This window comes from Perna viridis, chromosome 4 (genome assembly GCF_037379345.1).
Source record: "Perna viridis isolate PV_CMFRI_1.1 ecotype Kerala chromosome 4, ASM3737934v1, whole genome shotgun sequence".
NCBI lineage: Eukaryota > Metazoa > Mollusca > Bivalvia > Mytilida > Mytilidae > Perna > Perna viridis.
Window position 1 is genome coordinate 46,089,349 of NC_142448.1, and position 17,391 is coordinate 46,106,739.

The 17,391-nt window shown below is 32.3% G+C and overlaps 1 protein-coding gene and 1 pseudogene across 3 annotated transcripts in view; one reads left to right on the top strand and one right to left on the bottom strand.

Moving 5' to 3' along the window:
* LOC148620280 (uncharacterized) overlaps positions 1–17,391 on the top strand; it is a 44,893-nt gene that overhangs the window by 7,670 nt on the left and 19,832 nt on the right. For all 3 annotated transcript variants that reach the window (XM_088581046.1, XM_088581047.1, XM_088581044.1), the window contains exons 4-8: positions 1,421–1,529; positions 3,944–4,041; positions 5,646–5,725; positions 9,717–9,825; positions 14,605–14,702. In XM_088581046.1, the coding sequence (XP_088437172.1) occupies positions 1,421–1,529; positions 3,944–4,041; positions 5,646–5,725; positions 9,717–9,825; positions 14,605–14,702 (494 nt within the window). The remainder of the gene's footprint in view (positions 1–1,420; positions 1,530–3,943; positions 4,042–5,645; positions 5,726–9,716; positions 9,826–14,604; positions 14,703–17,391) is intronic.
* LOC148620281 (zinc finger MYM-type protein 2-like) lies at positions 2,334–3,049 on the bottom strand (annotated as a pseudogene).

Consider the following 17,391-nt stretch of genomic DNA (forward strand, 5'->3'; position numbering starts at 1 on the left):
AAAATCTTCTTTGAAATTTCCAGACTAATTGGAACCTAACTTGGTATGTACATGTATATTCCTCAGGGTATGTTATCCTGCTCAGAAATGAGATTTTTTATATGTCATAGACATGGCCACTGTTACTAGAAATAGGCTGTAGGGGTACAACAGCAGTTTTTTGGCAAATACCTCTTAACGCCATAAGGTTTAAACATATTCTGACTAAATTCATGCGCTGAAACTGCCAAAATTTCTTCATAAACTTCTACTTCATATGGGAAATACTGGTTAAATTTTTAGCTATTTTATTTTGTATTCCTCTTATTGAATGAGTTCAAGATTGATAAATTTACTTTCACTCTCACACGGAAGTCAAATTGTCATTTAGGCCTTATCTAGACATAGATGACAAGGTTAAGTTTTAGTAAATTCTGTTTGAGAAACAACAATATTGATATTTTTGTTCATGTACTTCTCCCTGTCAAAGAGATGTGAGTGCAAACAAGAAGTTTTTGCTCATTCTCCCTCCAGATTTGGCAACAGGCATTTTTATACTGAAAGGGGGCTGGGATTATTTTGAAAAAAAAATTAAGTTATTCCAAATTTGAACCAATATTTATTTTACTCAGCTGTGTAAAGAAAACAAATATGATTCAATATCCCTGCCCATTACTAATTACAATGTAAATTTTCAAATAAATATTTTGAAAATGGATGCTGCTAATTTTTTTTTCTAAATCAACACAAAATCGCAGGCCCCCTTTCAAGAAGAAAATGATCTCTGAATACATGTAGACCCTGATGTCATTGAAAAAAGCCCCTTCAACATTGAAAACACATGAAACATACAAGTCCACTTTTTCAGAAAATATTTAATCTACATTAGTGATTAAATCTCCATTTCTAATCACTATGGAAAACACCACTTTCCATTTATGTCATTTATCATCATTAGCCAATATGGCCAAAAGTGTGAAACTTTAAATAAAACAGTGGAGTGCTGGCCAAAGTAGTGCACATTGGGAATATGTAAGTAAGATTATGTGAAAGTTTCAGTAACTTCCATTCAGATGTGTAGGCAGAGTAATGTAAGTCTATATTTTGCTATGTGATTAGGTTCAAAATCTAAAATAAGAGGTCAAAATATGAATACCAGTATGTAATAATGATTTTCTGAAAGAGTCATTTAATTCCATTAAGTGGTGTAGGATGAGTAATGGATGAGATGGGATTCCCCTCTGCATAATGGGAGGACGGAAGTACAGACACCTCTATCACTATATACCCCTTCACTTTGCAAGTAGGAATTATAATAACAATTAAGACAGCTACAGCATGATAATTGAACTGTACTAAACACTGCATTCATGATCATAAGATTAAACTGACATCAAATACAGAGAGTGACACCTTCAACATTTCTAAATTCTGTTTTTAGGATCATATGTGGCAGCACAAACAGGAAGAACGAGAACTGAAGCGTGTTGAGGGAGACATTATTAAGAATCAAAGAGCTGTTCGACACACAATGAGGGATTTTGAGAATGGTAATGGAGAAAAATCTGTCTAAATCAACATTGAACAATCATTTTTTTTTCAAATCATAAAATATGTCTCCCTTCTTCTCAAGAAAGTATATCAGTTTTAACAAAAATTTGTTTGTTTTTTTTTTAATTTTATATGCCCATCAATTTTGACAGGACATATTACTGTGAAAGTGTTATTGTTTGTGGGGTACCAATTTTCATGGATTTCGTGCGTAGACCAAACCACGAATTTTGGTTCTCAAAATTAACAACAAAGGGACTTGCAACATAAATTTAGATTTTTCCTTTGTTCTTTCTCCCAAATTAATATGAGAGAAAGACCAAGTATGCTATAAATAGAAATCTTGCATGATATTGCATGAAAGGTCATGTGTTCCCATAGAACTAAATTGGAAAACAGCCATGCAATATCCAACTTCATTAGCATAAATATTGCACAGGGACAATTCTGACTCTGATGAAAGTCATGGACTCCACCTTGAAAGAATGGCTATATAGCTTTATTATTTTTATTTTGGCATACTGTTATATACAGTATATCCAATTACTTCTAAGGATAGGGTTAATAAAAAAAAAATAACTCAAATCTTTATTGATATCATTTTGGGCAAAGAAGCACATTTCAAGCACATGCAATAATACAGGAAAATCATGGTATCCTGCAAAGAAAAAAATGGCATACACAAAGACTGAAAGTAATCATCTGTAATCAAATTTCAAAAAAATTAAAATTGATCAAGGAAATATGTATTTTCTTAGTTCTGATACACTTTTATTAAATAAATGTGAATAAATTTTCAATTACTAGTATTTACAAATTTTATCACCTTCCTGAGAAAAGTGCTTGATGTGTTTGTTGTCAAAACTTAAATGAGACAAGCCTCATTTAAATGTCTTGTGATAGTTCCCGATGAATCACACAAATTTGCCTATTCTATTACTTCCAACTTTCTATGGTTGTCTTTCCCTCATGAACCAAAAAGGTTACTGGAATAGGAGAATAGTGTATGTTGGATGGAAACCAAATCATTCATTCCAAACGCACCCTTTGTCCACAAAACTTCTTCATTTTCAAGTGGATCTGCTCATTTTATTTTAGTTCCTAGACCCTTTGTCAGCAGCTCTTTCATGCGGGAATCAATGTGTTGGAAAGTAACGCATATCAAGTCTCTTTCATCAAGAAAATTCTTGTCATTCACATTCTGACCTTTGTAATAGCACAATAATCCACAGATTATTCCGTATAATGATTTTGGGGGATATTCCTAGCCAATTCTGTTTCTCTCTTCATTTATGAAGCACTGCAGCCAATAATTCATTTTGGTGGCTTCAAGCATATGTATTTCTTGAATATTGTCAACATATTTAGATCTTGGCAGTCTCCACTCGTTGAACACATTGATAGACCATTTCCTATTCTTAAGGGTGTTCATTTTTGTCTGGGCTGTTATCATATCTTTAATGTTGTCATCTGCTACCTGTGCCCTAAATCTTGAACCAGCTCCATCATATTCTCTCATTTATGTCCTTATTTTTGTCCCTTTCAACCGAGTGGAGGAAATCTTCAATGTCAAAAGTTCCAGTGTCATGGATGAGCAGCGAAATGCTCATATCATCACAAAAATCATTGAAACAGGCAATTTGTGTGTATCTAATATCATTTCAAGTGCTATTTTTTTTGGCTGCGGTATCAAACTGATCTTCAGCTACTTTCATTTTTGCCACACTTCAGCTAGTTGAAGATCTTCCTCAACATCCTCAAGAACCTGAAAATGTAGACAATCTTTGCAAAAGTTATCTGATTGTTGGCGCTGAAAAAAATTGCAGGTATTATATTAGGACAGCACATCTAAATATCAATACATATCTCTGAAAGCACCAAATTGTCTGTCTCAAGCCAATGACAGCCATCTGCCAATGTTATTGATAAATGGGTGTGGTCGCTTCATGTCCTGAAGCATTTATAGCACCGCCTTCCTCGTTATCCAAATAGATTTTTTGCCCTGTGCGCTCAAAGTCTATTTGCAAAACTCGTAAGATCATACTATAAATATAACTTACAAAAGCTTAATGTTTGATATATCAGTTGACCAGCGATCACAGTGCAGCTCTTTATTGTATAACTTATGTTACAAACTGGAATAAAAGTCTTTGTTCATACAGAATAAAGCTGAGCTGAGCATGAGAACCTTGAATCTTATTTGGGATTGTGTATGGCTATCTGTAATAAAACCATGCAACTACTGCCACTTCCTCCTACCTTAACCAGACTCAATCATAATGTATGTCAATTGTAAATAAGCTTACAGTCAAAACATAACATTGTTAATAAATTTTGCTTGAATAAAAAGTTTTAGCATTTGCATGTTCATTTTATTTTAATTCTTTTTACCAATGATATATTTTATTTTCAGCAATTAATAAGAAAAGGTTGGAAGAAGAAAAGAAACTCAACTTAGGAATGGAAAAGTACACAGATATTCAAAGGGAACATTTACACAGGAAGGAAAGGGTCAGTGCACATTTCCGTATAAATAAAACCAATATTTGTAATGTTTGATATACTTGCTATGTTGCTATTTTGTCAGAACATGGAACTCAGTTTTAGTGACATCAATTCAATGATATATTATGACGCAATTTACCCTTGTAAGATCAGTAATATTATACATGTACTTTAATCATTGTCAGAAAGATATTTTAAATTTCCTTTCTATGATAATGTTGAATCAGAAGTCATGATAGCTGTTTTATTAATATTTTTTTTTTTTTAAATTACTTTTTTATTCCCTTACTAACATTTTTCCAAATTAATGTATTCCCTATTATGGTATTAAATTTATATGGTGGTAACACAATTCGATACAACCTCAAACCTAGATAAAGATCTCCCTGATTAAATGATAGAATCAGGTATTTGTTTTTATAATAGATTTCATAGTTAGATTTATGAAAAATAATGAGCTTGTCTTGTGATTTTAAGATTAGTTCAATACTCATGAATTATTTTTTTTCATTGAAGTTTGGAGTTGTGTGAAGGAACTACTTTTGTAAGATTCATTTGACAAGTATTTTTCATTGAGTTACTGTCAAAACAGAGCATTTTGTTTGAAATGAAAAAGTGGCAAAAATGGGTTCCCCTTGCAAAGTAGAAACCATAACATGCTTCTGTCTTTGCTCACATGTATTTCTAAATATCAATTATCTCTGAAAAATGTACTAATTGAGGTATGTTTATTAATTAGTCAACTTCATTGAACCAGCAATAAATATATTTTCCCCAGAAATGTGTATTCTATCAATGTAAAAAAATACTGTTATAAGTGGCAGAAATGTTCTCCAGACTCTTAAGTGATTTTAGTTGCTATGCATTTTATGATGCTTTCCAATATTTCACTATGTGGAATGATAGAGAATTTTTTTTACATAAATCTTTGCTCCCACTGGACAGATTGATATCTTATTTAGTTTGTTGCTTCATATAGATGGAGTATATAATATAAGTAGTTTTGGCTGCTGTTGTTGTAGACTCCTTGTACTCATAGGGGTATACATAGCACAACAATATGTGTAACGTAATGTTTGTCTCACAGCGTAGTTTTATTTCCCAAGAAGTTCAGTATGTAGTTTATAATTGTCAACTAATTTCTGTCGGATTATTTCAATTGACACTGGTTAGTTATATTGATCTCTGTACTACTAAGTCATAATCAAGTATTTGTTGATTCAGTAATCTAAACTCATATAATGGTGACTTTAATTGTACCCATTTACAACTACAGTCAAACTTGTGTAGCCTGTATTCAGCAATGGTCTGTCTAAAAAAACAATGATTAAAATATGCCTTTGTAGTGCATTTTCCAATAAAAGTAATCTGTATTTATGAATGACCACCTGTCTTATGTGACCATGATTTTGCTCTTTCTTTGAAAGTCATATTTAACAGGTTTCACTCTATATATAGTACTGATGTACATGTATATCAAAATTATGATTTGGAATGCTTTTTGAGGAAAACAAGGATATATCTGATGAGTCTTAAATGGTTTATAAGTAGTCATGAATTTGTATGGTAGAAAACTTCCACAAATTAACATATGTTATAACATATTGTAGGCTACAAAAGAGAGAATGCATCAGTCCATCAACTTTGAACAAGGAAGTAAATCAGTGGGCAGGAAAAACGAGGTTCTTAAGTAAGATTTTAAATATTTCATTTTTTGTTCATTAGCCTATATGGTCACCATGGGCATGAAGTTTGACTGTTGCCAATACATATTAAATTCCATACATATGTTTTCATCAGCTAAGACTTAATGAATGCTCATAGAACAATTCAAATTTGAAATGCAACTTCAGTATGGTGAGTTTTATCATATTTGAGACTTTAAAGGAGACGTGACACAAAAATATCATTTTTTCAAACATTTATATTTATAAACACTATAGTTTGTTTAGATTCGAGTGTAACAAACATTTTCTCATCAGGTTAGCGCTAAATAAAGTTAGAATGATTTATTTGTGTTTTCACAATGTCCTAATTAATATGCATAAATGAAAACTGGAAGTAACACCCACTTACCATATATGGAAGTGCTGCGTCATTGGTTCTCAATCTCCATTTGGGTGCATTGGAAATGTATACAAGTGCCCAAAAAAATTAATAATTCTTTGAAGATAGCTTGTATATATGATGCAGAATGGTCCACTGATCTGTATATGAGTGTGATAATCGTGTTTAGAGAGTAAGAAGACTTAAATTCTTCTTGTTTTCTGTCAGCTTTTCATTTAACATCCCTGCATGGCAAATACACAACTACTTAGCACACTATTTTTAGGACTTGAACAGGAGGGTAAAACTAAAATAATGACACTCTATTTATTGTTCTTTCTTTGCCACTGTGTTATATCAATAAACAAGCCTGGTAGACTTAATTATGGCCAAGAGAAGGCGTGTGCAGCTTCTTTTATCTTTTTATGGTTCATTGACCCATGACACAGGTGTCGACGTAAATATATGACAACAAAAGTAATTGAAATATAATTGAATTTCTTTTGTCATACAAATTTTGAAATAACACAATTTACATTGAGAATTTGACACAATACACAGTTTATTATAGGTGATCCTAGGTGAGTTTTAGGGAGCTTTTCTGGTACGGACAATGTTTTTTTCTTCAGCACGAAACCTTAATGGGTTTTCGAATAAAATTATTAAAAACAAATACAAAAATAAACTTTTAGCTGTACTTGCGGGGACTTTATATTACCTTCCCAGGTACTGGTACAGTTGTTAGGTAAAAGGAGGTTAAAATTAATATTTCTATTGAAGATCAAGATCGGAACAGTTTAAATCTTAGGATATGAATTTAATTTACCTTATGTAAAGTTCAAAGTTCAATTGTACATGACAAACCATAATGAAATATTTCTGTGTCAGTGGCGTATCCAGGGGGGATGGCAGGTCCCCCCACCCTAGAAAAAAAAATTGTTGAAAAGCACTCACTTCATGATCCTCACTGATGATCCTGTGAAGAAATTTTTTTGGTGACCCCAATACCTTAAACTCTGGATCTGGCACTGTATGTAATCTTCAAACAAAAGTGGTGTCATCTCATTCTGGATAGTCTAGTCTTCATGTATACATGTAATAGTTTAATATTTTTGTCATTGTTTATCATTTTCTTCTCGAAGTGGTTTAAATTGATACAACTGTAAGTATACATTCGCTGGCAAACCAAAACTTTCAATATTTTCACTTTCAGTTGCGGAAATCATGTAAAAATGCAGAAGCCCTACTCATTTAAACCACTCAATCTATGAATTGAGAACCAATGATGTAGCATGGTTATGTGACCACATTGCTAATTAAATTGCATATGGTTTGGGTCATCATTGATTTTGAATCAATTTATCTTTAATTAAACGAAGTAAGTTACTTCAATGGGTGTTTTTATTATATTTCTTAGGTGTAATAAATCAAATAAACCAAAAATTGAAAAAAAATAATTTAAGCTCCTTTAAGCTTTGTCACATGTAAATTTTCTATTAAGGGGACATCTTTAAAATATGGTAACTTTTATGTACTTATGCTGTGTATCATTAATATCATTCATTCAAGATATTCATGTAGTATACAATTGCAGCATAATGAATAGTGTTTGAGGCTATTGAATTGGTCTGTGTGACCAAGCTGTGAGTCTCTGATACAGTAAACAAGAGGTACATGTCACCAAGCTATGAGTTTCAAACAGTGAAACAGTAAAACTCTGTATCATTGTTAACTGTATCTTGGTCACATATCCTTCCTGTTAACTGTATCTGAGACTCACTGCATGGTCACATGTCCAGCATAAGGGACTCATCCTTCCTGTTTACTGTATCTGAGACTAACAGCTTGGTCACATCCTTCTTGTTTACTGTATTTGAGACTCACAGCTTGGTCACATGTCCTTCTTGTTTACTGTATTTGAGACTCACTTCTTTGTCACATGTCCTTTTTATTACTTTATCTGAGACTCATAGCTTGGTCACATGCCCTTCCTGTTAAATGGTTAACTATCTTAGACTTACGACTGGGTCACATCTTTCTTGTTTACTGTTTCTGAGACTCACTGCTTGGTCAAATGTCCTTCCTGTTTATAAGAGACTCATACCTTGGTTACATATTTTTCCTGTTTATAAGGAACTCATACCTTGGTCACATGTCCTTCCTGTTATCAGAGACTCATAGCTTGGTCACATTTCCTTCCGGTTTACTGTACATAGCTTGGTCACATTGCTGTATCAGAGACTCACAGCTTAGTCACATGTTCTTCCTGTTTACTTTGTCTGTGACTCCTTGCTTGGTCACATGACCTTACTGTTTACTGTATTTAACTCACAGTTTGATTACATGTCCTTCCTGTTTACTGTATTAGACTCGCAGCTTGATTACATGTCCTTCCTGTTTACTGAATATGAGACACAGCTTGGTCACATGTCCTTCTTGTTTACTGCATTAGACTCACAGCTTGGTTACATGTCCTTCCTGTTTACTATATGTGAGATTCACAGCTTGTCCTTCTTGTTTACTGTATTTAAGACTCACAGCTTGTTTCACGTGTCCTTCCTGTTTTCTGTATCTGAAACTCACAGTTTGGTCACATGATCTTTTTGTTTACTCTGTATTGAATGTCTGTCAGAAGAATTGTTTTTGATAACAGAGTAAATTATGTCCTATGGACAGGTTTCTTTTGATGAATAGTGGCTGTTAAGTCTAGTAGAATGATGATTTAATATTTTGTGTATATTTCAAGATGCAATATATTTTATTTAAATACCTGTCCATATAAAGTTCAGACACTGCCTGTGTAACAAGTGATTCATGGTGTAGAAAAATACACCTAACAAACAATGTTTTTTCAGTCTTCAGGTGTGATATTTTCAGGTTATATTTGTCTTTTTTTATATTAGACATTCACTTTTGAGAAAATCATACATTCAAATCACACTAAAATCAACCAAATCAAAGCAAATCAAGAATGGTAACGCTTGCAAATTGTTAAGGTCTCGCTAACCCCTTCTAATGTTTCCAGTACTTTGCATGTTAAAAAAGTAATTTTCAAAGTTTCTCTGTAGATTCCCAGGACAAATGACATCTTATAGTTGCATACCATTGCGAAAGTTGGAAAACAAGGCTTTCAAAATCATTATGCTAATGGTACGACAATGGTAGAAATTCTTCACAAAATTTACTTGAATAAATAATTCTGAAAATCCACATTTTGTTCTTTTGCTAACTGACAGCATGGAGGCAAATTACTCACACATGTAAACAATATTCATACACTTTTGTAGAAAATTACAAATATGATTTTATGATGATACATTCTCAGCTTTCTTTTGATGACTTTTAATCAGAATACACACAGATAATGCACTTACAATGCATAGATCTAAATTCAGTGTGTTTTTGGTACAACATACGGGGATGGCCATTTAACCTGGAAGTGGTTATTGTGGCCTAATTTCATCTACAATCTATATAATTTTTATCTCAAAAGCCCTACACCCAAATGAAAATTGAAGACTGATTATGTGGTCTGTCATTGATTCTGAATAAGAAATAAAAGACTGCTAAACAGAAAAATAGAAATTATATTTTTGTTGTGGTTTATTACAAGTGAAATTTTTTTTCTAATATAGGTCAGATATGGCGAGGAGGTATAAAGCTAAAATGTCAGAATTGGAATTGAAGAGGATTGAGTTACTTAGGCTTAACCAAGAGTTTGAGTCCAAAATGAGGTCTAAAGAGGTTAGTTAGAAAATGTTACAGATATGGTGAATCACAACAAATGCACCATCCTATTAACTTAAATACTTAAAGCAATCACCGAAAGGTGTTCAGTGAGCTCTTCTGAAAGGCTCGACAACAAAAGTAATAAAATTGACGGTAACTGAAAGATGACACTTCAAAATAAATAAAAGTCAAATAAACACACCATAAAATTCACTCAGTAATATATCTGATTTTACTTCATGGAGTACCTCAACATATAGACAAAATGAGATATCCAATTAAAGAGTGCTCACAGTTACTGAAAGCTAACTCAGAACACATTAAAGAATGACAATACCATGAAAATTACCAGCATTAGAAATAATCGGTCACTACAATTCCAGTGGACAGGATTTTTAAAAGTAACATCAAGTACTAAGTAGGTAAGATTCAACGTAGTGCAATACTAAAAAATGACTGTTTTTATATAGGGTTGCAATTAGGGGTTGAATATCTGTATTTGTGAAAACAAGGTTCAAAGAATAGACAGTGATTTGAAAATCATATCATCTACAAATAATCTATTAATGACAGTTTATAAATCCACCAGATTTAGGTTAAAAGAATGTATTTTATATAAAAATACGGCATGAGCAACACCATTTTACCTGCTTTGCCGAAGGCGAAGGCAGGTCCAGGAGTTGGGTCACTCCATTCGTCTGTCTGTAAAACAATAAGATATCAGCTTGTCATTGCAACTGCTATGAAACTACTCAGCAGAAATTCCTGTAACTTGGTACTCAGCAAGAACACCGTATTATCTGGAAATTTTGATTCTCTTATTTTAATTTTGGAGTTACGCCTCTTTGAACTTAGAAATTTATCATAAATCATCATGTATCAACTTGTCATCACAACTTCTCTGGAACTACCCAACAAAATTTCATATAACTTGGTAAGAACACCATTTGTAGTTGTGTATGTTATCTGGAAATTTTGATTCTCTAATATTTATTGAAATTATGTTATCTACAACACTTTTTTTGTTGCATTTAACTATAAATCTCAGCTGCAGTGCACCACAGGTCCAGACATCAATTGGTCTAGGTTATTAATTAAAAACCTGCAAGTGCTATAATATTTTTGTATTAAACCTTTGAATCACTGAAAAAAATTAGTAAATGTTTTTAGAAGTTTGTGACGGTACCCCTAGTACACAAGCTTTTCTGTGGGGAATCTGTTGCATACATTAAAATCTGACACTTTATTACAAATACATATATGAGCAAGTGAAATGTAAATATGTTTGGATGTTGCTTTGGGAATATCACCATCTACAAATGGAGAATTGACAATAGGGAAATCAAAAGCATCTCTTTTGTCATAAATTTTTGTATGAAGGCTGCCATTTTCTAGTGTATTATCTAAATCAAGAAAAGGTGTACAAGCACTGTTTATGTTAGACTTGGTCAACTTAAGTTCTTTTTAGGTAGATATCTTGAGCATAGTTTTCGAAGTTAGGATTATTAACATAAAAAATATCCAGATATCTAAAAGTATTATTTAATTCATGCACCAGATCATGTTTTGAAGGATCTTTAAAGTAACAGTACACAAACCAATCAGCTATGAGAGAAGCACAATTCATCCCCAATGGGATACCAACAACCTGTCTACATAGAAACAAAACAAAACAAAAACATCATCCTTAGAGTATGTAGTTTTAAACATGTTGAAGTTGTTACTGTTATGTTCATATTCAAGACAAAACAGCCATCATAACTCTAATAAATGAAGGGGTGAATCACTTAATAGTGACCATATCTTGAAAATTTGATTAGATAGAGTGAATTTGAAAGCATACCTCAGGTACAGATTCAAAAGACCTACAGAATTGGTTTCAGGATCAACTTTCATTAACGACTCCTTGTTTAAGTAATTGGCCTGAAAGGCCAGAAATGACAAACTTTTTGAAGTTTTAAGCCAATATCTTGAAAACTATAATAGATATAAGATATAAAGAAAACTTTCAGTTGATGAAATGATCATCATGGATAGCCCACAAGTCAAAGTTGTAGGACATCTCCTTGTTAGAGCTATTGCCTTTGAGAAGCAAAAAAATGACATTTTTTAGACAATATCTTGGTAACAATTGTTGTTAGAAAAAGACTTTTTTCATGATGATTTGGCCTACAAAAGTTTTCTTGGGTTGACACCTTTTTAGAGTTATTGCCCTTGAAAGGCGAAAAATGAATCAGATGATGGATTCAGGCACCTAGGAGCCTCTTGTAGAGAATCTTAAAATGTAGATCAAGTTCAAATTTCTGTTTGATCAGATTATTTACTCAAAAGTTATGACCGATCAGTTGTTTTACCCTCCTCCAAATGTTTTGATGAATTGGAGTTATCCTTCTTGAAATATGAAAGAATTGTGAAATTTCAGGTCTCACTAACCACTTCTAACGTTTCCATTACTTTACATGTTAAAAAAGTAATTTTCAAAGTCTCACTGTGAATTCCCAGGACAAATGACATCTTAAAGTTGCATACCGTTGCGAGGCTTGGAAAATATGGCTTCCAAAATCATTATGCTAATGGTACGATGATAGTAGAAATTCTTCACAAAATTTACTTGAATAAATAATACTGAAAGTCCACATTTTTACCTGTTCTGCTAAAACTGACAGCATGGAGGCAAATTACTCACACATGTAAACAATATTCATACACTTTTGTAGTTAATTACATATATGATTTTAAAGTACACATTCTCAGCTTCATTTTGACTACTTTTAATCATAATACACACAAATAATGCACTTACAATGCATATGTCTAGGTTCAGTGTGTTTTTGGTACTACATAGAGGGGTGGCCATTTGACCCGGAAGTGGTTAGTGAGACCTTATTTTTATAGAGTATTATCACCCCTGTCTCACTGTCAAGCAAATGAATTTGAACATATCAATAATATAAGTCAAGTACCATGGTGAATGGAGACTGTTTAGGATTGTGAACCACTAATCAGGTGCTTTTCAGTTCATTTTTGTTACTTTTTCAGCAATCTTCAAGCAAAACTACAGCAGTTTTGAAATTTTTTTATTGTGAACCATTTACTGGATTTAGTGTACAACTACAAAAGATAAATTGGCTTCTGTTTAATTTAGTTTAAACATATTTTATTATCAATGCAACAGTGGAGATTTGATCGAGTACAAGTGATAGGACTTAAAAGTCTTTCTTTACTAAATAACATTTATTACAGTGCAACATAATATTATACATATGTATACTTAACATCTCACATGATTATTTTCCCAAACTAAGTGGGGAACATATGTTTTTTTTTATATGTACCGGTAGTGAAAACAAAAAATTGTAAAAAAAAGTACAAAATTTTACATTCAAAAACTTGAATAAAAATAAACCAGTATGTCAGGATGACACTTAGTTGCAGCAAAAAAAAATTGTAAGAATTCTACAATCATTTTATATTCATTAAAAAATGTTATCAGTTGTTGTGGGTATGTAAAAGGTGTGGTTTTTTTTTTTATGAGAAAATGTTTTAAAAATTTGTTTGCAACCATATTCAGGATTTACAATATTATTCACCTCCTCCTTCACGATCATAAAAGTGTTATTTTGTCCAATGAAGGAAATTTTTTTTTAATAAAAGGTCATTTACAACTTGTCATCTGAATGACAGTGTCATGAATGAATATGTAATGTGCTGATAAAAAAAAAATAATACTTTTGTTTGCATTTAAAAAAAATTCGTAAATTTGTTAACATTGTTTGGGTGTTGGAACACACATGGATGCCACATGCCATTATAGAATATGAGAAAATTATGCAATTTCAAACATTGTGACAGACATGCATCTTTTTTTCAATAACATAACTTAAAATATAATAGAAGTAAAATATGACAAATCTTCTGTATGACCTATCAACTAGTTATTCACAATTCTTAATATCCTCCATTCACCTGCTTGCCTTTTATTATCATTCTGTTCATTTATCTCACTTGACAGTGTGATGAGGGTGATTATGGAGTCTAGATCAAGTTTGAATTTCCTTTTTAATTATTTTTCCCCCAAATTTGTTTTATGTTGAATTATCTTTCTTGGAATATTATTACATTTTTAATACCCTTCACTTGCAAAGTGGGGAGGGGGTACATGTATATAGTGAATAGTGGTGTCTGTCCTTCCTTCCTTCTTTGACACAGGGGGAACCCATCTCTTGTCCATTACTCCTCCTATACCACTGAATAGAATTGAATGAACTTTCACTGAATCTTATTACATGTTCGTATTGTGCACCTCTTATTTTAGATTTTGGTTTGATGCAATTTGACTGTGACATTTGTAAATGTGGGAACAGTGGGAGATCCATCTCTTATCCATTACTCTTCCTATACCACATAATGGAATTGAATGAAACTTTCACTGAATCTTTATTACACATTCCCATTTTGCACCTCTTATTTTAGATTTTGCTCTGAATCAATATGGAGGTCCAACGGTTCATGTTATAAAGTTAATGAGCATTGCTCACAGTTCTTCTAGTTCTCAATTAATTGGACTTTCATGGAATGCTTAAAAGAGTGAAAGGTCTGTCTAGATAAGGTTTGATATGTTGTTCTTATGTGATGATTTGTAATTTAGCATGTGTACATGGATATGAAATACAACACAGTGTTGTTTGTAGGGTATCATTTAATGTCATATTAAATGCCCTTTTTGTTTACTTTAAATACAGGCATATAATTTTCTCTAGTTATCCATGTTTATTTGTTTAATGTAAATTTTAGGAAGAAGAACACAAGTTGCAACAAGAGCTTACAGATTTAGCTATTAATCTTAATATGGAAGCTCAGAAAAACAGGAAACAACGGTTTGACTTCCAGTTGTAAGTACATTCTGTTTTCTACATATATATATGGCTGCATGAAAAAAATAACCTAATTAAGTATGTGCAATCCTTTTCAGTTCAAAAAGTGCCAGTTTATACTCATTAGTAATTTAAGTGTGGATTTGTAACAATGTAACATCAATACCATGTTACCTTTGAATTGAATATTTTTGGCAATGGGATCTTGAACTTTGTTTATATTTTATTAAAATTTAAATTTTCACTCTTTTGTTTCAGCTTGCTCACATTATACATCTGAATGAAAAATAAATTTATTCTGTTCTTTCATAAGTAACATAGTCTTTCTAAGAGCTTTTTGTGCCTATGAATTGAATGGAATTGAAATGGTTAGCTATATGTTTATTGCAAAGTCTGTCTTCTTGTGTGTGATAGGTGGCCTGTGTTTTTTTGTTAGTAGGTGGTAGAAAGCAAACTTAAGCATCTATTGGAAGTAAGTTTTGGCTGAAGAAGAATCCCTTATAATGTAATTCTACCACCTACTCATAGTCAAACAGACAAAATTGAAATAAACTAAACTTGTTCTTTCAGCATGGTATTAGGTTCATCCATATTTTGAAACAATTTCAACTTAATGCAAGAATGTAGTGATAATGTTCACTATTTTACAAAACTACCACATCCTCTTGGAAAATTGTGTCTTGTTTTTAGCTTTGAATATTTAAAGTTTTACCCACATTCACAGTTTTGTGATATCACAATTATTTTTCCCGTCTTTTGTAAAATTGTTGATAATAAAACTATATTGCCATTTTATAATTAATTGAGATCTTCAACTTCAAACAAATGTAGGGCTATATGTTGCAATTCTTACTTTACATCAATGAGCAACTGTAGGTGTTTCCAGGAAAGCAGAGGTGCACCTGGTCCATGCTTCCATTTTTTAGTGAAGTCGGAGTTGCTTATTTCATTTTGTTGCTTTGTATGTATTGCTTTAGTTGCTTTATATTCTTTGTTGTGTTTGTCTGTATTCCATGTCTGGTCTTTGTCCCTGGATTACATTTTTTTTTATTTCTGCAAGAATCTTGGTTCCATTGATTACTCTTACAGCTGGAAAAAATTTATTGTTTATTGGTGCTATCATCATCTGTGTCATCTTATCAGACATTGTCTTCATGTCCTGTGGACACTTCGTTTTCATGTGATAATTTTGATATCAGCAGTTGAATCTTGATAAAATATGCAAGAAGGTTCTGAATCGCAAAAGGAAGTGTTTTATTATTTTTTTGGGGGGAGGGGGAAGTAGTTATGGCTCCAACCATTTGTACTTTAAGACCAAAAAGAGAAATCAGATACATATAGATTTATGTCTCTATTTCCCCAAGAAGGGGACATATTGTTTAAGTATGTTCAGCCATTTTTGTCAGATTTTCAGACTCCTCCAGTTTAATTCATTTTACATGCATTAGTATTTTTTTCTAGTTTCCCACACTTTCCAATTTAATAATTAAACACTCCTTTAAATGTAATTTGTTTAGATAAAACTTACAAAACCTATTGAAAATCTAGAAAATTCCTTTTCTTGCCAAAATTTTAAATTTTTACATATCAAAAACACTCTCACTGATCCATTTATTTTTTCTTCTGATATTATTTTAGCATGAAAGATCTTAAAAGATTTCACAACCCTTTGAAATCCTTGCTATTCTTAAGTAGATCAGCAAACATCCTAAATTGTGAATTCTTTTCTCCTTCTTCTTCTACAAAGTTTGTCTAGGTCATTACATTTCTATACAATTGGACAAAATTTTCTGTTGTAAATTGGTATGGCGCTGTTGTCCTTGTAGTCTGTTTACTTTCAGTTTTCATACCATAATTTGAGTATTAGTTGGTTGATCTTTATAAAAAAAAAAACAAGGTCCAAACCACAAAATCGAAGATTGGTATTGATTTTGGGGTTTATAATCTTAACAGTTTTAGAATTTGGTGTCAAAAAGGGGCCTAAAACATGCATTTCATAGAATTTAACTATTATATAACTCAGTAATAGCATAGGAATGTCTATGATATAGTTCCACAATATTCTATACTGCAATGGTCAGACTTGGATTGATTTGGGTGTAAAGACTTGAAACTTTTCAGAAATTAGGGGTTCAAGGGAGAGGGGCAAAACATGCTTTTTCCTGATGTCCAGACAATAACTTGATTAAAAGTGAATGAATCTCTTTGAAATTGTATTACAAGGTTCCATGTCTTCAAAGGAAGACTGGGATTGATTTTAGGTGTTAAGACTTGAACCTTGTAGGAATTAGGGGTCACAAAGGGGCCTGAACTTAAGGTGCCATACCAAAAAAAAAGACTTGGAAAGTAAGAAAAAAGGGCCATAAAGAGTCCATAAACCAGATTTTTTTCAGATATCTGGATGAATACTGATGGCTTTGGAATTGTACCACAATGTGCAAAATTTGAGATTGATTTTGCAGGTTGTGACTGGAACCTTTAGGAATAAGGGTCAAAAAGTGACCACTTCAGTTCTGGTCAAATTTTTAACCTGTGTCTAATGTATGGTCATAACCATATTTGAAGATGTGTCAAGTTTGAATGGTGTCTCCATACTTGCTTCAAATGTTCAGGGTTTTACCTATGTGATTGTATCAAATTGTACCCTTTTATCTTCAGTTTTGACGTAGGCTTTTCATATTTGGTATGTGGGTAGAACATACATGTA